Here is a 21,451-nt window from a genome sequence, read left to right as displayed (position 1 = left end):
GGCGGCCGCAGCCCGAGCAGAAGGTCGGCGGCCGCGGCCCCGGTTCGGTGCGGCGGCGCGGGCGGCGGACCCCGCGCGGAGCCGCCTCCCTCCGGCGGGGCTCGGCCGGGAGCCGCGGGCTGAGCCGCCTTAAGGTGGCGCCGCCGCCCCCGCCCCGCCCCCGCGCGCGCCCCCGCCTCCGCGCCCCCCCAACCCACCCTCTCCCTTGCACCCTTGACTAGCGGGGAAACTGAGGCTCGCGTCCAGTCCTGGTGTCCCCACCACCTCCACCACCCCCCTGCAAGAGAAACACAAGTTAGCAAATAAACACCTCGATGCGCTCTGCGGGGAGTAGCTTGGAAGAGAGGGGACCCATGTGGGGGTCAGAAATGGCTTTTCCGAGTCATTGACATTGGGCACGGATTGAAGGGTCAGGAGGAAGCAGCTTTGCCAAGCGCAAGCAGGGCCACCTGCCAGGGAAGGGACAAGGCTGGGGACAGAGCCAACCTCTGCTTCCCAGCTCAGGCCACCCCTCGTCCCCCCTCTCTCGGCCTCGGCAGTCACTGTGAATGGCGTGGGTGAGGGCGGTGTTTAAATGAGATGGAGCCCAAGCCCGGCCAGACTCAGCACACTTGACATGGGAGCTGGTGCTGCAGACGCCACCACCTGCAGACTGCCCCATCTCCTCTCTGGGCCATGTCCCACTGAGCATGGAGAATCACAGCTCTGCCATCAGACTGAAGTCTTTCTTCCCAGGGCTGAGACTCTGTCCCCCTTCAGAGAGTCTCCAGTGAGCATCCCTCGGATCACTTGGGACAGAGGAGTCCTTGCATATGAGAAACCACAGTCAGTCCTTTGTTAAGTCAATCAACAGACACTGAAGGGCCTACTATAGATCAGACAGTTCTAGGCACTGGAGCAGAGTGGGGAAGAAAGTAGGGGGGAACCCATGTGCTGATGGTTGGACTTCTATAGGTAGGTAAGTCAGCTAAAGGGTACAAGACCCTTACCAAACACACAGGCATCGTTTCTCCCAGGGCATGTATTTCCTGAGCACCTTCTTCCCAGGCATGGCTCCAGGCACCTGGGTACCAGGATGGCTGTGGAACACTTCCCAGCCCTCTCCCATCAGGCCAGAGACCAGCCAAGTTCACTGCTTGGTGGTCATACAATTATTTAGTGTACAAAGAAAGAATTTAAGGGAGCAGTGATGGAGACTTACAAAAGGAGACCCACTCATCTTGTGTGTCTGGGAGAGGACACTTTGGGAAGGTTGACATTGGAGACAAAACTTGAGGATCCAGGCCAGCAGTCATGGGAAGGAGAGGAAGAGAGACTGTGGGGTTGTGCATGTGTGCTGGAGTACTCAGTGGCTGCCTATTGTCACAGAAATCAAATCCAGGGCTGAGGTTGGAGTTCATGGTTAGAGCACTTGCCTAGGTAGCATGCATGAGGCCCTGGGTTCCATTCCCAGCACTAAAAGAAAATTAAAATCCAGACTTCCCTCTCTTCCTACAAGGCTCATACTAAACACTGCCACCCCCTTCTTCCCTCCACCATCCCTAATTCTTTACCTGTGGACTTCACTCGGTCTACCATGGACACAGTGTGGCCTCAGGGCCTTTGCACATGCTTTTCCCTCGATTTGGAACTCTCTTCCCTTGTTTCTCATCATCCAGTCTTGGTCACCCTTTTAGGCAACTCTGGCCCACCCCCATCATGTCATTCTCAAACCATCCTCTTCTGTTTCTCCTCCTAGTTCCTTTCTATCACAGTGGTTTTGTTTTTTAAATAATAGTTTCTTTGCAGGTTGTCCTATTCCATTTGTCTCCTTCCCCATCTGAGTAGGGATTGAGCCTATCTTGGTCCCTGCCGGGCCTTACTCAAAACTTGAACAGGTAATGGCTTCTCTGGCTAAAGCCAGAAATCACAGGCCACACTCTTTACATGGAAAATCTAAGAAACGGGGTTTTCTGCACAGAATTCCACAATGCCAAATTTGTGGTTCTTGGGGTCAGGGAAGTGCTGATTCCAAACCTGACACCCCAACATCTCTCCTCCCTGGAGTGCAAATAGTGATAACCCTAGTCATCTGCCCCCTCCAATCCCATAACTTCTCTGAGCCTTCTCTTGCCAAAGTCACGAACTTCTCACACTCAGGGCCTCTTTTTTTTTCTTTTTTGGTGGGACTGGGGTTTGAACTCAGGGCTTCACAATTGCAAAGCAGGTATTCCACTGCTTGAGCCACACCTCCAGTCCAATTTGCTCTGGTTATTTTGGTGATGGAGTGTTGTGAACTATTTGCCCAGGCTGGCCTTGAACCTTGATCCTCCTGATCTCAGCATCCCAAGTAGCTAGGATTACAGGTGTGAGCTACCAGTGCCCAGCTTCAAGGCTCTTTCTAGATCCTCATCTCCAGGCTCTGCTTGGATAGACCAGCCTTCCTGACACTCTTAGAACCTGGTGGCTTTACCCTGCTGGTTTGACCCCCCCCCCCCCCAGCCCCTTCTCCTCTCTCCAGTGGACCACAAACCATCTTTTCCCTCTGAGCTGCACTCCTCTACTAACCTGCAATTGCAGTCTGGCCCTCTTTCTTTAAACTCTCTCTTGGCTCCCTATTGCCCTGGGGACATGTTCCCATTGCTTCAGCCCATCCAGGAAACCTGCACCTTTTGACCCAGCCAGTGCCACCAGTTCACATCCTGCTCCCCACCCCCCACAACCTCCCCAGCCACAATGGCTAGATTACCTATTTTGTGTCTTTCCCACCTCAGGCCTTTTCTTATCTTTTCCTGGAATTCCCTCCTCCTCCTTTTGCTCAGGGAGAAAGCCCATCCCTTTCAAGGCCCCAGGATGCTGGGACCCTGGGAAGGACCCAGCTTCACGCCTTGCCAGGAAAGGGCTTCCATGGTGAGTGAGGGGGGAAAGCCCAGAAAGTCGCTGCCAGGACAAAAAGAGGAACTCACGGCTGAAGGTGCCCTGGGAGGAGGGTTCCTGGAGGAGGGGGTCTTGACCCGGCAGCCTTTGGCTCCCTCGGCCAGGCACACTCCACGGGGAGGGTAAATACAGATTTGTGGATTGCCTGGGAAGCCACAAGACCACACACACACACACACCCTGTGTGTGTGAGCTGCCAGGAAGGAGAATGCAGATATTTGTTTCCCTTTTTTCCCCCCAGCTTTGGGAGCAGCGGGTGGGATGGGGAGGGGGACAACTGACAACAGCCCTGAGATACTAGGGGACCCTCAGACAGCCTAAAGCCCCCGAAATGCACATCCGGCCAGAGCAGGAAGCAGGGAAAAGAGCCGCCAGGCGCCAAGCGAGAGTTAACAGCCTGGGCAGAATCTAGCACAATCTATTCATGCCAGCGAGAACACGTCCCCATGCCAACTCATAGTTTATGCACCACGTCTCTGGGGCTCAGTTTCCCCATTTGCAAAATTGGGGAAGGGGATGAAAAGTGGAGAAAGGGGCTTAGCTTCTTCCAATCTCTCTTTCCTCCCAGTCTACAGAAGAGCTCAGCCCCTGGTTCCTGGCTCAGTTTTTATGATGTGGATGTGGGTTTAAAAAAAAAAAAAAAAAAGTAAAAAGCTGAGAAGCAGCGCTGGGACCCCGGATTGCTCAGACCACCTTAAATCAGCCTCACCGCCCCAGCTACTGTAGAAATTCCTTTCTCCGCGGTGGTTGGCTGAGTGTGCCAGCCAATCCTCTTGCGGTGCTCCCACATGGGTCCGTGACGTCACAATGGGCATTGGCCAATAGGGATCAGGATGCCAGCAACCAATAGTAGGAGGCCGTGGGCTCAGCTGAACCAATAGGAAGGCGAATAGGGGCTCCCTGCGTGGTATGGAGAGCGCTGCTCCCCCTCCCAGAGCAAAGCGGAGACCCTCGTGGATGTTCAGCTCTGCTGGAGGGGAGGGGGACGCTGGCTCTATCATTGTCCACAAACAGACGAAGTGACCCATCCCCTATGTCTAGCGGGTCTCCCCTTAAAAACAAGAGCCCTTTGCTATCTTACCAAAGCCTGGCCAGCCTCCAGGGCAGACAATGAGCCTTTCGCCCTATTTTGCAGATAGGTAAACTGAGACAAGCGAAGTAAAGTCGCTGGACGCTCAAGGAAGAGCCATGGCTCTTACCGAGGCTCCTGCATGGGCTCAGTTTTGTCCTCAGGAGATCAGATGGGGGAAGGATGGGTACCCATGGAGGTGGGAGGTGGAGGCGCGTGACTGCGTGCCTCAGTCTCCCTAGTGCACGCTGCAGAGCAGATACAAGCAGAGGTTCTCAGAAAGGACTACAAGTCCCAGCAGCTCGCGCGCGGCGCCGGCGCGGGCTGTCAATCAAAGTAACGTGGGTCCTGGCAGCCAGCGCCCCCGCCCGCGCGTCCCTCCTGCCAGCTCCCGCTCCCACCCCGCCGGCTCCGGGCCCGGCGCGGTATAATTACAGCCCATTGATCCGACCCGGGCCGGGAAAGCGGCTCCCTCGGGGAGGCCAAACCTTTGGCTTCCGACATCGCCAACCTCTGCCTCCCGCGCCCCCCAGCCGAGCTGCTGGGCCACCAGCCAGGCCTGTCCCCCTCCCGCTGGCCCCAGGCTTGGCGGGTGACCTCTGAGCCTCAGTTCCCCGCCAAGCTTGGCAGTGAGCCCCTCCCTCCGGAAAAATCAGACACACGTTTCTTTCTACCTAGGAACATGGGGCGACCTCCACCCCCAAACTGTAGACCCTGGGCCTCAGTCACTCACCTGTGCAGGGCTGTGGGTGGACAAGACTCATTCATCAAACCAGTATCCTTGGCTAATGTGGGTGTTGAGACCCAAGGAGGGGCTGCAAATCTGAGAGGAGGGGAGACAGCAGAACCCTGTCAGCGTCCCTGAGGTCACGGCGGGGATAGGGGAAGGACCAGAGCTGGAGGTGAAGGTGGGGTGTCCTGTCTTCCCTACTCCACCCCTAAGAGCCAAGAATGAGATCTCTGCTTGGGTAGTGGAAGGCATTTAAGCTAGGGCTCAGCAGAAAGCACAGGAGTCGCCTCATTTGAGCAATGCATTTAAATCACCCTAAACCAAAGTGAGCAAAGGAAAGATGGGGCAAGTGCTGGGATTATAGTTGTGAGCTAGCATGCCTGGCCTTCTCTTACATCTTTGGTCCCTTACTAATGTGAATCTGATTCCACCCCCTGGCCTGACACCTGGGGTGCCTTGAGCTCTGACTCCTGGCCTTGCTTCAGAACCTCTGAGCATTCCTGGGAGATGTGACACCCCGTGAGTGGCAGAGCAAAAGGGCCCAGTGTGGATCCAGGGAATCAATGCCAACTGGGCTTGTGCTGCCCAGTCTCCTTGTCTGGAAAACAAGGTTAGTAATACAATTTTTACACAAATCAATGCCCACAAAGTACTTACAGCCATTCTTAGCAAATTTGCACTCATGTCCCAAAGACTCCTTTGTTCCTCTCCCGATCTCACACCCCACAGCTGGGCTGCACCCTCATTCTGACCTCAAACACTTCACCATCCTCTTGCCTCGGCCTCCTGAGTGCTGGGATTATAGATGTACACTACCATGGCTACCCTCCATCCACATCTTTGATTCCCCACTAAAACGTGAGTCTGATTCCCTTCTCTCTTAGGCTCAAGAAACTTCCATAGCTCCCCATTTCCCTCAGAATAAGATTCATGCTCAATTCTTTGTGATGTGACCCCCCTCATCTTCTAATATGCCAGCTGGAGTCTAGTTCTCAGGGCCTTTGGACGTGCTGCCCCTCTTCCTAGACTGTGGCCAGCTCTTTTTGTATGTATTTATTTTTCATGGAGAGGCCTTGTCTTGTTAGCCTGGTTATACCTGTTTGCAGCTCTCTTCTCTGGACAGCATCTCACTTGGCGCTCTCTTCAGAGGCCCTGTCACTCTGATCTCTTACTAGTTGTTTGCTTATGCATTTATGGTCTGTCCAGAGCCTATATGGTGTTTATAGGGAATGAATGGGTGAGCCCAGAGGGTGACAGGGCCTCCCCAGGATCACCCAGCATATTGAGCAAGATAATGGCAGCAGCTGGTGGGGAAGGTTTACAGCTGAGACCTCAGAGGGGACGCACTCCACTCAGGTGACTGTGAGCCTTGGTGGTAACCGGCACACAGGCTGTGTTCAAAATGCCACCTCTCTAGGTGGTGGAGAGGATGAGGCAGGAGGATCATGAGTTCAAATTCCACTTCTGCCACATGACTGGACTTGTATTCGATTCTTCCTTGAGTGGCCACAAGACCAAACAGAGTACGCTGGAGGGATGTAGGAGACGAGGGACCCGGGGACAAGTCAGGTTCGGAATGGGTGGGGCTGGAGGTACTACAAAAGATAACCCCCCCATTCTTTTTCTTTTATTGTGAGCTGGGAATGGAACCCAGGGCCTCGCACATCCTGGGGACCAACTGGACCCCAGACTTGTCATCCACCCCCACTTGGGGCCCAGCACAGACATGTGTAAAATTCCCTGGCTGTTAAATAGGTAACAGCCCTAGCTCATAGTGGCCCCAGATCAGATTGTGATTCCAGCTGTTGTGGTGATTCCTGGCAGCTCCCCCGACCTGGGATGCCCTACCTGTCCCATAGTCATTTCCCCAGGGAAGATCTTACTGTCATCCTGGTCTGAGCTGGCTCTGGTCATTTTATGCCACCTGCCACTGCTGGGCTCTTTCTCCTGGCACATGTCACTCTGAAACGGGCTGATATGTAGCACACCCAACTCCAGCCTGACAACAGCACGTGCTCAATAAATACTCACCCTCCGAAGAAGAACTGGATTTCTGCCTCCAGGCCCAGAGACACCCAGCAACTTGCTGACAGCCACACAGCAAGGCGCACTAGGGTGGGCGCTCTGCGGCTGCTGTTCAGGAGTCCTGGGGCTATCCCTCCCCACACCCCGAACCCGGTGCCAGGTCACCAGCCCTGACCCCTCCTCCCCTACACCAAGGCTGGGGAACCCACCATTAACCATGAGACCAGCACAGCCTACATGCTCAGGCAGGCCTGGCAGGGGATGGAGGGGGAGATTCCCAGCTGGATCTGGAACAGGAAGGAGGGAACTGGAGAGGGAGGAAAAAATGATGGGTATGGAGGGGAGGAGGCGGGGCACAGGGTGGGCAAGGTTGAAGGGCAGGGAGAGGAGGAGGAGAGGACAGGAGGAGGCAGTGGCCCTGGGTCAAGGGCTGACAGCCCTTGGCCGGCAGCCAGCAGCTGTGCCCAGGAGGCCTGGGTGGGTGGGAGCGGTTTGTAGGGGGCAGTCAGCTGAGATTACAGTCGTGGGGGGGGGCGGCACAGAATAGCAACACAGAGGAAAGAGAAATGGAGAACGACCTTCAATGAAAGGCAGAGAAAGGGAGGAGAGAGGGAGAGAGAGAGAGTGAGTAGCAGGAAGGAGAGAAAGAAGGAAAGACAGACAGAGAGACAAGGGGATAGATAAGAAACAGAGAGTCATCCCAAAGTCAGTGGGCCCAGAGACAGCACAGGTCCAGCAGGCCTGGAGAGAGTCTGAGAAAGGTAAAGATGAGTCTTAAGAAGGAGGGGACAGACAGGGGATCTTTGGTCAGGCAGGGGCTCCCTCTTGCAGAGATCTCCTCTGCAGCTCCTGCCTCAGTTTCCCCTCTGGCCAGGTCCCTCAGTTTTCCCCTGCACACCAGAGGATCTTGTTAACTACACACCTGGACGAAACCCTCTCCTGCTCAAACACCTCCCATAGCTCCCAGTGTCCCAGGATCCTGCTGGACTAGCCCAGCCCCGCCTATCTCAGTGGGTCCTCTCCTCTGACATTTTCTCCTTTTCCCCCAAATGACCGAACACCTACTGTAGTGTCCTCTGGGGAAACAGAAACAACCCAAATGGACAAAATACTGTCACAGAACTCATAGGATAGGGGTGGGGGGTGGGGCAAGCAGACAGCAAGAGTTGGTTAGTTGACTTTAGTTGTGTAGAGGGAGGCAAAAATGTGACAATAAAGAACACAGGACAGGGGGGCGGGGGTGGGGATGAGCCAGGGGGCTGGTGGAGTTCTGGGCAGAGTTCACTCAATCATACTCATTCAGCAACAAACAGGCTAAGGTTGGCAGGGTGGGGGCCACCCATCCTCCCTAGCCCCCCAGCTCTCACTGGGTCTAGAAAGTTTTATCTCTTAATCCAACTGGCTGATACTGGACCTCCTCCACTGGAATCCAGATTTCTTGGCTGTGTGACCTTGAACAAGTCATTTGGAATGCCTGTGCTCCCTTTCCTTCTCTGTAAAATAATCCTTTCTTCACCAGCGTTTTCAAGGGCGGTAATGGAGAGGGGCTGAAAGCGCTTAGCTCAGGTTGGAGGCACCAGAGAAACTTGCCTCAGGACAGCTGTTTATTGCCCTCAAGATCTGCTCTTACTAGGCACCTGGCTCACTCCTGTAATCCTAGCTACTCAGAAGGCAGAGATCAGGAGGATCGCGGTTCAAAGCCAGCCAGGGCAAATAGTTCCTGAGACCCTACCTCGGAAAAGCGAAAAATGGCTGGTGGAGTGACTCAAGGTGTAGGCCCTGAGTTCAAATCCCATACTGAAAATTTAAAAAAAAGATTTGCTCTGCCTGGTTGTTCCTAGTGCAGAGGGGGGCCCTTAGCATGTAGGGCTAACAGGCCAGCTGGGGCCCCGCCTTGTTTTGTGACCTTAAGCAATTTCCTCAGTTTCCCCATCGGCACAATGGGGAAGGAGGGCGGTCATTTCTCTGCCCCCTCACTCCCCCATCTTCTCTCCAAGATGGGGGCAAACTCTCAGCCTAGGCAGTGGAGGGCACACCCTGGCCTGGGGACGGCCGTCCTTGTTCCATCTCATCCCAGGGTGCTTTCTCCCTGGCTGGTGCGGGTCCACCGGCCCTCTGCCCTCTGCCCTCTGCCCTCTGCCATGCTTGGGCCTGGGAACCAGAGGCCGGGGGGGGGGGCTGGCCCCGGGGGTGGGGGGGTCCCTAAGCCTCAGGCTGGTCGTGCAACACTGCCGACATCAGACCAAGTGGATGGCTGCGCGGAGGCAGAGAAAGAGCAAGGGTCCTGCTGGGTCCTCACACCGCGGAGGCACCGAGCCCCCTCTGCAAATGCGCTCAGAAAGGGCCGGAGCCTCGGGAAGGGGACTGTCAGAGGGCCCAGGGTCTTAGAGGAGGCCTCCAGTCAGAGGGACAGGTTCACCCGGTCGCCACTGCCCTCCCAGGCTCAAGTCTAGGGGCGAAAAGCCAAGAGCGTGGCTCCCCCTTCCCTCTCCTTCCGCCCCTCCCCCTTCCATTTTCCACCCCTCCCCCCTGCTACCTTCTCCTCTTTTTCCCTCCTCCTCCTTGTCCCTCCCATCCATTTTCTCCCCCTCCTTTCTCCCTTTTATTTCTCCTCCCCTCCCCCTCCTTCCTCCATTCTCCCAGTCCTCCCCCTCCCCTCTTCCCCCTCCCCTCCTCCCCCCTCCCCGCCCTCAGTCCTCCGCCTCATTAGGCGGCGGCGCGGGGCCCATTAGCAGATCAATTAGCCGAGGTCGCCCGCAGCGGTGGCTGTGGCTCCGCGGAGGAGGGGGTCGGGGGGGACTCGCGCCCCTCCCCCACCCCGTCGTGAGCCAGCGGGCGGCAGGACCCGCCCCCCGCGGGGACCCTGGGGACGTAGGTGGCGGTCGCCCCATCAGCCCCCCCAGGCTCTCCAGGGCCCACGTGGTTCCCTGAGCCGGAGGCCGGGAGCGCGGGCCCCTGGGGGCCACGGTGGCCGCGGGCTCGGCCACCCGGTGGGGGAGGAAAAACAGGGTTCGCAGCCACGCTGGGGGCTTGGGGACACAGCCGGGTGGGGAGCGCTTGCGGGGCGTGGGAGTCCTGGTGCGGGTGGGGGAGGGAAGGAAAGTCGTGTGCGGGGCGCAGTCATTGCCGGGGCTCCCTTTGGGCTCTGGGAATGTGTTCAAGACTGGGGGGGGCCGGACTTGAAGGATTAGAATATTGGGGAGCGCGGGGGGGGGGCGGTGGAAGGAGGGAGAGAGAGATTGAGAGATTCCAGGAAAGAAGGCTGAGGGCACAGCCTGTGCAAAGGCGCGGGACAGCGAGACGTTTAAACTTGGCTGCAGGGTGATGATGTGGTAGAGAATTTACCTGGGTCCCATCCCCAGTACCACAAAAACAAACATAATTAAAATATAAATAAATAAATAGGGGGCTGGGATATGGCTCAAGTGGGAGAGGACCTGTCTGGCAAGATCTAGGCCCCAGGTTTAAACCCCAGTACGGGGGGGGGGGGGAAAATAGCACCACTAAAAAAAATAAGCAAATCCAGCTGTTGCCCACTAAGTAGGGGGTGGGTATCTGGTCGTTTCTTGCAGCATCTCTGGCCCTGAGAGGGGAACTTAGAATTTGTTCAAAGGGCTATGGGAGGAACAATATAGTTATTTTGGGGAGCTGGGGGGGGGGTTGAACTACACCTTTACACTTGCAAAGCAGGCGTTCTACCATTTGAGCCACACCTCCAGTTCATTTTGCTCTGGTTATTTTGGAGATGGGGTCTCACAAACCGTTTACCTGAGCTGGCCTTGAATCATGATCCTCTTGGTCTCAGCCTCCCAAGTAGCTAGGATTACAGGTGTGAGACACCAGCTCCCAGCTTTAAAAAAAAAAAAAATCATTTCTAACTTACGAAATATAGGAAAGAAAAAAAGTGAACACTTATAGAATCAGTTCCCAGGTCAGGAAAGAAACTATACTCAACCCCACTAGAAGCCTCCCTTTGTCTCTCCTCCCCAAGAGCAGCCCCTGAAGTCACGTGCTGTAGGTCACCCAGGCTTTTCTGTGTATGTGTGCGTGCTCTAGGGATAGAACCCAGGGCTTCACACATGCTAGGCAGGTGCTCTCCACTGAGCTACACCCTTGACATCTTGTGTTGCCCAGCACAGCCTTAGCTTGTTCTTTTTCACAGCTGTGTAGTATTCCACTGTAAAATGGCAGAGTTTATGCCTGCTGCCACAGCCTGTGGGAACTCCTCTAATTTTCAGCCAGCATCAATGAGGACTAACTATAGCATCTCTGCAAGGTCTCCTTCAGGTCTTTCTGATGGACTCACGTCACATTGCTGTTGGGGTACAGATGGGGGTGTTACTAGATTCACAGGGTGCCAAACCACCTTTCCAATGAGAAGGAACTTACACTCCCTGAGCGGTGCATGTAAGCAAGTCCTGGTGTCCAATGAGGATCAATATTAAGCAGGGAGGAACCCTCCCGGGGGTTACAGGTGCTTTGGCTGCTGTGAGGAAGGGGCAAGACCATTGTCTCCTTAGAGACAGGAGGCATTTCCCCCACGTGCCCAGCTCTCAGGCTGGGACTCCATGCCGTGAAGCCCTTGCCCCACATTCTGGGTGGACAACCTGAGGTCTTGTGGTCCAAGCCTGAGTAACAAAGGTGTTGACACTAAGCTGGGTGTACTGGGGGGTTCCCCAGCTTGGACATGGAGTCTGCGGGCTGTTTCTGAGGTTCTTGAGGTTCTGGTGGGCTTCAGTCTTTTAAGATGTTATTTGAAAGAAAAAAAAAATTAAAAAAACAAAAGATGTTATTTGAAGCCAGGCATGGGGGGCGCACACCTTTGATTCCAGTACTCCAGTACTCAGGAGGCAGAGGCAGGATTAGTTTAAGATTAGTCTGGGCTACATAGTGAGGCAGTCTCAACTCCCTCCCCCCACCCCCCCAAACAAATGTCATCTGGGATCCCTGTGGCCTGAGGCACATCACCTTTCTGAGACCCTTGATTTACCTGTTAAAATAGCTGGTTGAACCTGGAGCACCTGGGCTGGGCTGGGTGTCCTCCAGACCCCAGCTCACCCTCTCTGGGCTAGGCATTGATGGCAGATGGACAACACACAGAAGTCAGACCTACCTAGGACCCTCAGTGTTCTGTCCTGAGACAGAGGAGGAGGCCTTGGAGTGGAAGGAAGCCCCCCTCCCCTGAAGGGGTCCCCTCACAAGACAGAGGCAGGGACACAGCGGCCAACCTTGTCACATTTTATTTGAAAGGCACAGCTAAGCCCCCCCTCAACACAGCATCTTCCACTTCTCTGCAGAGATCAAAGACAGAACACAACAGAAGCTGACTATATACAGACACAGGTGTGGGTGTTACGTTGTTTTTTTAAACATTTTTCTGTCTGTCTTTTTTTTCTTAATACTCCCTTTCTTAAAAGACGAGCTAGTATACTGGAAAAAAGAAAAATAATAAAATAAAAACGGAGACGACTTCAGAACCCTCATCTTTATTGGGGAAGGGGTAAGGGAAATTGTGGGGTGCCCACCCCCAGCCTGTAGGCCCGCTCACTGCCTCCCTCTGCTCCCTTTTGGGAGAGGACCAGGTGGGCTGGGGGCAGTGTCTGGAGCTGGCGGGACAAGTGATGGGGGTGAAAGGTGGAGGAGAGAGCAGAGGGGTCCGGGGGCAGATTTGGGGTATCTGGGGGGCGGAGGGGAGCTAGCGTTGTGTGCATGCAGTGCCAGGTTGGGTGGCTTTGTTTCGTGCCCCCGGGCCTGGCTACAACTGTCAGTTACACATGTGAGCAGAACAGGGAAGTGCCAGGGGTGTAAGATTTGTTTTGCTCCCCCTTGGAGCTGGTCTCCCTTGAACTCTCCAGCCCTTGACTGGCCTCACCTGGGCAGGTGCTCATGGGGTTCACCTGTCTGGGCTGCAGGGAAGGAAAAGGGAGGCCGGGAGTTGGGAGGAAGAGGGGGTTGGGAGTAAAGCTAGGGGGTGGCACGCAACAGCAGCGACCATAAAAACTACCCGAGTTTAGCCAATCTGGAGCTATGCCATGTCTGGTGCGCTGGGCATTGCTTACTCCCTCTGTGCCTCGGTCTCCCTGTTGTCCCCTCCCACCCTCCCCATCCCGGACCCGCCTGCTAGTCAGACTTCTCGCCATCATCTTCCTGGTGGGTGTCCCCATCGTGCCCATTCTTGTCCTCTTTGGAGAGGTGGGCCTGGGAGCCCAGTGCTGATAGTGACAGCAGCCCAGTGCCAGCGCTCACCGCGGGCAGCGAAGGTGGCTGCAGCCCCACAGGCAGGGGTGTCAGTGGCAGGGCCAGAGCCTGGAGCTGGGACAGCTGGTGGGCCTGGAGCTGCTGCTGTGGTGGGGAGAAAGGGAAGGGGGAGTGTGAGCTGCCATGGCCCCAACTGTCACCTACCCACCCACCCAGGCCCCCAGACCTACTCGGATGATAGAGTTCAGCTCCGGAGCTGTGACCTGCTTGGCCCTCTCAATGGCTCCCAAAACCTGCTGCTGGTGCTGGAAGGGGGATAGGAAGAGAGAGAGGGAGTCAGGTGACACAGCAGTCTATAAAGACATAAGTGGCAAATGGATTGAGTGATGAAGCAGAGAAAACTCAAAAGGGTTGGCACCAGATACTTAAGAAAAAGCCTTTGGAGGATCCTGAAACCCTGGAACTTGTCCAAAGTCATGACACAAAGAAGTAAAAGATGTGGACTTTTGTGCAGTGCACAACCTGCCCGGCTATACAGCAAAGTCATGATCCCAAGAGCTCAGAATGCGCTGAGATCTGCCGATCAGCCCCTCTCCTTTACAACTGGGAAGGCCCAGTGAGTTCTGGTGAGGGCCGAGATCTAGCAGAGATGCAGGGCGTTTTTCTCCTCTAGTTCTGCCCAAAAGTCTGTCTCAAGGATCCACTAATCTCTCTTTTTGCCTTGGCTACCAGGAAGCCTTTTTGGAAAGCCTAAGTGTAGACCCAAAGGGCTGCAAGTAACCTCTTCTCTGGCGTTTGCACTGTGTCCTTTCTCTCAGTTAAGTTTACACTGCAAGGATCTTGAGACCGGAGGGGCTAAAGAGGAAATGACAAATTATTAGGAGGTGGGCCTCAAAGGGCTGGATGGGCTAGATGAGCGGGTCGGGTCCAGCACTTAGAAGTGGAAGCAATGCCTGTGTCCACAGGTGCCTGTGTCACTGTCTTTTCTGCCTGTGTCTGTGTGCACCATGTATAAGCTGGTGTACAGAGACAGGCTGGCATGTGCACATCACTGTGTCCCTGTCACATGTCTGTGCATGAACCTAATTTGTACATATGTGTCTCAGGGGGTCTGTGTATATGTGACTGTCCCCATCCCTCACCTTGGCTGAAAGTCCCCATGGGGCCGGGCAGACCTCTGGGGGAGAAAAAGGCAGACAGAAGGGGAGAAAAGTCCAGTGTTCACTCGAAGTGACTGTGACATTAGCAGCTGTGAAGTGGCTAGGGCTGCACATCCCAGGAGACGGGAGGTCTGGTGATGCTGACATGGCTGCAGTAGGGAGGGGCCCTGCTTACCTCCTGGGACAGGTAGGGAAGGACCTGGGCACAGATTCCGTTCAGCCTCTTCACGATTTCAGCCTGGAACACACAGGGGGTTAGTCCCCAGGAGGCTGTGGAGGGGCTCTGTCCTTAGTGGTCTGAGTGACCCTGGGGTACCCATCAGTGGCGGGGGTGTAGGGAAGTAGTCATCAGCTGAGTACTGGAGGCTCACACCTGTAATCCTAGCTACTCAGGAGGCAGAGATCAGGAGGATTGTGGCTTGAGGCCAGCCTGGGCAAATAGTTTGTGAGATGCTATCTTGAAAAACACCCATCACAAAACAGGGCTGGTAGAGTGGCTCAAGTGGTAAGAGTGCCTGCCTCACAAGTGAGGTTGGAAGGAAGTTGGCTGTCCATGCACAACCACCCCAGGGAGGGAGGCTTAGAGGCAGCTGGGTCTACAGTCGCCATGGCCTGGTCAGGACACAGATGGCAGAGCCAAAGCGAGAGGTCAAGGGAGGGCTTTTCCAGGGTCACCCAGCCTATGGGCACGTCATCGTTCCCTGCCACCACCGCGGAAAGACAAGGCATGCACATGTGTGTGTGTGGGTGTGTGTGGGGGGGGTCACGGTGAAGGTCTCACTCCTGCCTTGCATGAGAAAACCCCCAGAGAACCCAAAGAAAAGGAGGTTCGGAGTCACTCGCGGGCGTCTGCCTCTCATCCCAGCACTTGGGAGGTACAGGTGAAGGCTAGAGGCTGGAGGCTGGACAGCCCGGGCCTGGGCTCTTTATCGAGACCCTGGCTCAAAAGACTGGCGTGTGGTCCAGAGCTGAGCACTTGTTTAGCACCTGCAAGGCCAATGGGGTCCATCCCCCGCACTGTAACCAGGAACAGGTTGGGACAGGCTTAGGGGTAACAGGGCAACAGGGGCGGCACAGCCCTCAGCCAGGGGCAGCTGGGACCTGCCTGGGGGAGCTCTGGGGCACCAGAGGGAAACTGAGGCATACCTGCTTGTGCATCTCGATATTTAAGCCGTAGGACATCTCGTAGTACTGTGGGAGGAGACAGAGAGATTGGGGTGGAGGGGGTCAGGGACAAAGCAGGAGACAGCAGGGAGCAAGAGGCAGGTGGAGAGAGTCAGACAGGGAGACTCCCTCACCCAGACCCAGGACTGCCAGCTCCTCCGGCTCACATTCCAGTCCTCCTAATCTTTTATCTTTATGTGTTTTGTCTGCGGGTGGGTGGGCCTAGGCTCCAGAGAAGTCTGCCTCCCTGGTATAAATAATCTAGGATAAACAAAGCCTGCTGTCTGGTGCTGGGGCTAGCAGCCTCCCTCGGCAAGCCCCAGATCTGACCCTGCCCCTCTCTTGCTCTCTGAATCCTACCATGGTTCCCTATTACCCCTGGGGGAGAAAGCCAAGTTCCTTCCCAGCAATTTGTACAGTTTCCTTGTCTCTATCCAGCCAGCTCTTTCTTGTTCTTCCAGACCCCAGCTGCAGCTGAGTACTGGAGGCTCACACCAGTAATCCTAGTTACTCAGGAGGCAGAGATCAGGAGGATTGTGGTTTGAGGCCAGGTTGGGCAAATAGTTCGTGAGATGCTACCTTGAAAATGCCCAACACAAAACAAGGCTGGTGGAGTGACTCAAGTGGAAGACAGCCTGCCTAGCAAGTGTGAGGCTGTGAGTTCAAACCCCAGAACTGCTGGGGAGGGGAAGAGGTGAAACCCCAGCTGCAATGACAGGGCCTTCCTCAGGCAATGCCCTCTCTCCCTCTCTTGGACTCCAATCCCATTCAGCCTAGGAGAGCTTTGATCCACTGGCCCAAAGGTTGGGGTGAGGGGGCATGAATATGAGGTCAAAGAATGTAGTTCCTCCTACAGAACAGGGTCCCCCCGGGAGTCTTTCTTCCAAGGTCCAGTTCCATGGCCGGATGGACCATGGCTCCCTCTCACGTCAGTTCCTGCATTTCCCAGGCATGCCCCTCCTCCAGCAGCTGCCAAGGACAGTGAGGGACCTGGCAGGTCCAGGCTGCAAGCCGGCGGTTTGGCACCTCGGCCACTACCTGGGCCGACAGCCAGGCCAGTGAGGCAGGCTTGGCCCAGCAGGGGGTCAGCTGCAGAGAGCTCAGCCCTGGGTGTGGGAGCAGCTGTCTGCATGGTTGGAAGGCTCTGGGCTCTCTCCCTCAGCTAGGGACCCAGGGGTCAGGGTGGCTTTACCATGACGTAGTGGCGCTGCATCTCAGACTTCTCGCTGGCCAGCTTGTCACATTCGAGCTTTAGGCTGGGGAAGGGTAGGAGAAGACACAGGCCATCAGCAGGGTGGGATGTGGGGAGGAAACCAAGGCTCTGAGGGCTTCAAGTCCCCAGCAACAGGCAGGTCACTCCCTTCCCTAGTCAAGCCACACACTTTAGATGAGGACAAAACCACATGCAGCTGAATGCATGGCACAGCAGTGATCTCTGTGATGCTGGGTGACTGGGACAGCCTTGGTTTCCCCAACTGTAAAATGGGAATTATAAAACTGGCCTTGTAGATCCAGTACTGGACAAGCAATGATCATAACAACAAAAGTTGTTAAGAGCAAGTGCTCTCTGGGAACACTGAGGTCAGCAAAATTCTTATCGTCACTCTCATTTCACAGATGATGCAGGGACACCCAGAGAGGGAGAATAAGTGGCTCAAGGTCACAAAGCCAGGAAGCAGCCCAAGCACTCAACCACTGGAGGGTATTCTCCAGACACAAATTGTACCAGGCTGCCTGGTACAACTCTGCGTTGGTTCCTCCGGAGATGCCGGCTTCACTGGGAGCCTTGACTTCCCTGGGGGGCAAAAATGGGGAGGAGGCTGGACCAGGAGCCCCAATCCTGACTGCTTCAGTCCTTTAGCTGAACGAGGACACATCATTTGCTCATTCCCACTGCTACGCTGAGTCCAAGAGCCTGGGTTCAAAACTCTGTTCTGTCATTTCCAGGCGGTGTGACCGCAGGTTGCTCTTCTACCTCTCTGGGCCTTATTTCCTCCTCTATAAAGTACCAACCTAGTCGTGTAGGGTGCAAATGGTTAAATGAATCCCAACAAAAAAAATTTCAACTGTGCTCCGTATACACTAAGCACTCAGTAAATGCTTGTACCAAAAGAGCCTGGAAACTCATTCTACCACAGTGTAATGTGAGTGTAATGTGAGTCATAGCGGGGGGGGGGTTCTTTTTGTCCCCCTCCCTACATTTTTCCATAATTTTCTTTAAAAATGTGCATTTGTGGGGCTGGAGAAGTGGCTCAAGTGGTAGGACACCTGTCTAGCAAATGTGAGGCCCTGAGTTCAAACCCCAGTACTGCCAAAAAAAAAAAAAAAAAAGTCCATTTGTTACAGTATTAAAAAAAATTAAAAAATTTCTGTACACCATGGTGTATGTCTGCAATCCCAGCACTCAGGAGGCTGAGGCAGGAGGATTGAGAGTTCCAGGCCAGCCTGGGCTACAGAGTGAGACCCTAGCTCAAAAAACCCAAGCTGGGCACTGATGACTCCAGCCTGTAATCCTAGCTACAGAGAAAGCAGAGGTCAGGAGGATCGAGATTTGAAGAGAGCAGGGATAAATACCGGGTCAAACAGTTCACAAGACCCTATCGCAAAAAACCAATCACAAAAAAGGACCGGTCGGTGTAGTGGCTAGAGGTTTGAATTGAGTTCAAACCCCAGTACTAAAAAAAATAAAGTGAAAATAAAAAATCAGGGTGGGATGTGGCTCAGTGGTGAACACCTGCCTATTAGGAGCAGAGCCAGCACTTAAGGGTGGGGAGGGGGAGACAATTTCACCCCAAATTCTACATTTCTGGTCTTACTTGAGGCTCTGGTTGCTCTGGGCCTATCAGTTGCTGTGAGTGGGCCCCAAGATGGCAGGAACCTCTCCTTGTATAGCAGGAAACCTTAGCTCTGCAGATGGAGATGCCAAGGCTCAGAGAGGGGATCTGGCTTACTAGAGGTAACACAGCACTGTGGTAGCAGGAACTCTGGAATGAGCCAATTTCACAACCCTCCACAGTAAGGGAGCAGAACCAAGGTCCTGGGGCTTGCCCAGGAGGCTAACTGCCCAGAATGCCTTAGTTTCCCATTTTTAAAATGGGTGCAAAAATAGGTTAACGGGAAAAGCAGCTAGAGAACGTATGGTCAGTACTTAGCATGCAGAGAGAACCAAAATAAATAAGAATTAAGTAAACAAACAAATAAATAAGTGATCGTGCCCTTTCATGTTGGAGAAAACCCCGGATCATTCCAAGAACACTTTAGAATGGGAGGTGGAACTTGAGACTTGTGACCTTCCACCTCCTTCTGATACCGGAGAGGGACCACCCTCTGCAGTGGGTTGTTGGGAACTAGCATTCTGAAGCCAGAAGGGACCAGGTGTGGATCTCAGCTTTGCCACTTGCTTGCTGTGCATCCTGCAGAAATTTCCTTAACCCCTCTGGGCTTACAATTTTCCTTCTTCTGAGATCCAGCACATGGTAAGTCCTTTATAAAGCTGAGATTTGGGGCTGAAGGGGAGAATCTGTGGGATACCAGGATTCCCTCCCCCCACCGCACACAACTGGGCAGCAAGAGATGCCTGGGCTGCGACTTCTTTCTTTGTTGGGAGGGCTTTTATCCGGTGAGAACTGGGGTGGGGTGGACAGGGGACTCTGAAGCTCTGGGAAAATCACTTAGGCTTTTCACGCCTCGGTTTCTCATCTGTGAAATGGGAGCTGTTTTGACCCTCATAGAATTGTTAGAACGGAGCCTGGCACCCGTCAAGTCACTCCATCCACACATTTCCCCCAGTATCTGGGTCCAGGGGCCCCCGCTCCGCCACAGGCCCCAAGCTCACCTGTGGTACTGCGCCTGCAGCAGCTGGAACTCGTCTTTGATGCGGTCGCAGGAGTCAGAGGTGGTGAATTTGAGCTGCTGGGGAAGATGTGACGAGCCCTAGGGCGAGGAGGGGGCGCGGGTCAGCGCACCTCCCTCCTTCCCGCTGGCCCCGCCCCACGCAGCTGCGGACCCCCCCCCCCGCCGCGCCCCACTTCCTGGGCCGGTGTTTACTGCCCCGGGCACCCAGCCCGCCCCTCACCCCCGCCTCTCCGCGGAAGCCCGGGGCGGGCGCGTCTCGCCTCCGCCGCCCCCAGGCTGGGGGTGCGTTTTGATGCGGGCTGTGGATGGCGGGGGGTGGGGGGTGGGGGGAGGGGGGAGAGGCAGGGTGCGCCCTCTACCGCTCTCTAAAGCGCCCGGGAGGGGGGATGCACATCTGAACACCCCAAGTGCCTCTGGCGGAGGTCTGCGGGAGCCCCCTCCCTAAGTCCGCAGTGGGGGAGCGAGGCCTCCCCGCAAAGTCCCCTGGAAAGAGGCGCCCGAATTCCGGGGTACCCAATCCGGATTTCCAGCGCCCTTCCTCCCGGGTGCGCTCTTCCGGAAAGGGTGCCCCTCGGATCGCCCCCCAGCACAGACCCCCAAAGCTGTCCCGCGCTAGACGGGTCTGGCGGGGCTCCCAGAGCGCCCAGGCCCGAGGCCAAGGCCGTCCGTCCGAGGCCCGGCCTGGCTCAGTGGGGGGGCGCCCGGCCGAGAGCTGGGGGAGGGGGACTGCGCGGGCCGAGTTGGAGGGGACCTGGCTGGGGACCCAAGGAGGACGCTGGGCCCGGAAGCTGGGGGAACTCTGCGAGTTGCGGGGGTGTCCGGGAGCTGGCGGCGGCGGCGGCGGCGGGGTGGGGGGGGTGCCCTGGGCCTGGAGCTGGAGGGGACCGGGCCTGGGAGTTGGGGGGGGCAGGGCTCAGGGCCCGGAGTTGGGGGGACACAGGGCTCAAGGCCCCAAGCTGTGGATCTCACGGCCCAGAGTGTGTGTGTGGGGGGCGCTCCCGGACTTGGAGTGGGGGGAGACAGGCCAGGAGCTGGGGGAGCGCGGGTCGGGGGTGGAGGAGGACGCAGGGCCCGAAGCTGGGGAGTCCACGGCTAGGACTTGAGGACGCAGGACCCGGAACTGGATTGGGGGGGACAGGGCCGGGACCTGGGGGCGCAGGGCCCGGAACTGGGGGGCAGGAGGTACGCAGCCGGGTCCTGGGGGCGCAGGCCCAGAACTGGGGGGCAGGGCCAAGGCTGGGGGTACACGGCCGGGACTGGGGCGCACGGCGGGGCCCCCCGCTTACCGAATGCCTGCTTTGTGGAAACATCATGTCAGTCGCGGCGGGGGGCGCGGGCTGCGCCCCGGCTTTGCGCCCCGGCTCGGGCTGCTCGGGGCGCCGGGCGGCCGCGCCTTTGTCCCGGCGCCGATCGGCAGCTCCCGGGGCCGCCGCCGCCGCCTCCCGCGCCCGGCCTCGCCCGCTTCCTGCGCCCCCTCCCGCGCCCGGCCCCGGCGCGCCCCGGGCCCCGCTTCCTGCGCGCCGGGCCCTGCGCCCCGCCCGCCGCGCGCCCGGCCGCCGCTCCTATTGTCTAATGGCGGCGACGCCGGCGGTGGCCGCGGCTCGGCTGCTGCGGAGGCTTCGGCTCCACCTGCTGCTGCCGCCGCCGCCGCCGCCGCCCGAGCCCCGTGCGCGCCGCCGAGGGGGGGACGCGCGCGCCCGGGGAGGCCTGCGGATCCCCACCCGGCCGCCTCCCCGCTGGCCCGCCGCGGTGACCTTGGCACGGCGCGCCCCCGCCCAGGCCCCGGGCCGCCGCCGCCCCTCCCTCCAGCGCGCCTCCGGACCGGGGGAGGGGGGAGGCCCTGGCGTACTGCCGGGCCTCGGTTTCCCCATCTGTCAAAGAAAGGGGGCCCTGCTGCTGGCGTCTAATGTGCGGGCTCTGTCGCGACCTGGACGCGTGCCACGGACGTGCTCTGTGACCTTGGCTCTGGCTGGGCAGCTGCCCTCTCTGAGCCTCAGTTTCCTCCTGTGTAGAAAGGCGGTGGGTGGGCGCACCGCGTGCCTCCTAGGGGCCAATCCTTGAACACACACTTACTGTGTGCCCACTGTGTGCCAGGGGCAGGGTAGGGTAGGGTGCTAAGTCCCTGGCCTACTGAGACAGACTAGGGACACATACAGGAGCCACGTCCTAGGCAGGTCAGCTGGTTGGTAAAGCTATGGACAAGAAAAAGGGGGGGGGCAGGAAGTGCAATTTTAAAGGGAAGGGGGACCAAGGAGGGCATCCTCAACACTAAAAAGCTTGGAAGGAAAGCCGGGGAGCCTGTGGTGGCAACAGATTCATGAAAGCTGGATGCAT

General features: G+C 56.7%; 1 protein-coding gene and 1 long non-coding RNA gene across 2 annotated transcripts; both read right to left on the bottom strand.

The window, feature by feature from the left end:
* Positions 1-209: 209 nt before the first annotated feature.
* LOC141416816 (uncharacterized) lies at positions 210-7,042 on the bottom strand. Its single transcript, XR_012441390.1, has 5 exons — positions 6,747-7,042; positions 4,719-4,808; positions 3,998-4,233; positions 2,729-3,886; positions 210-805 (listed from the first exon to the last, which is right to left on the bottom strand). It is a non-coding gene; the product is annotated as an uncharacterized lncRNA (long non-coding RNA).
* A 4,922-nt stretch (positions 7,043-11,964) lies between these two features.
* On the bottom strand, positions 11,965-20,563 carry Tle5 (TLE family member 5, transcriptional modulator). Its single transcript, XM_020170761.2, has 7 exons — positions 20,404-20,563; positions 19,098-19,195; positions 16,455-16,518; positions 15,245-15,289; positions 14,274-14,336; positions 13,169-13,243; positions 11,965-13,082 (listed from the first exon to the last, which is right to left on the bottom strand). The coding sequence occupies exons 1-7, from the start codon at positions 20,428-20,430 to the stop codon at positions 12,861-12,863; spliced, it is 594 nt and encodes a 197-aa protein (XP_020026350.1). The 5' UTR covers positions 20,431-20,563; the 3' UTR covers positions 11,965-12,860.
* Positions 20,564-21,451: the final 888 nt, after the last annotated feature.

The sequence above is a fragment of the Castor canadensis genome, chromosome 14, assembly GCF_047511655.1.
Source record: "Castor canadensis chromosome 14, mCasCan1.hap1v2, whole genome shotgun sequence".
In the NCBI taxonomy this organism is placed as follows: domain Eukaryota; kingdom Metazoa; phylum Chordata; class Mammalia; order Rodentia; family Castoridae; genus Castor; species Castor canadensis.
Note: the sequence above shows the minus strand (reverse complement) of the source record. Positions and strands in the feature narration are given on the sequence as shown.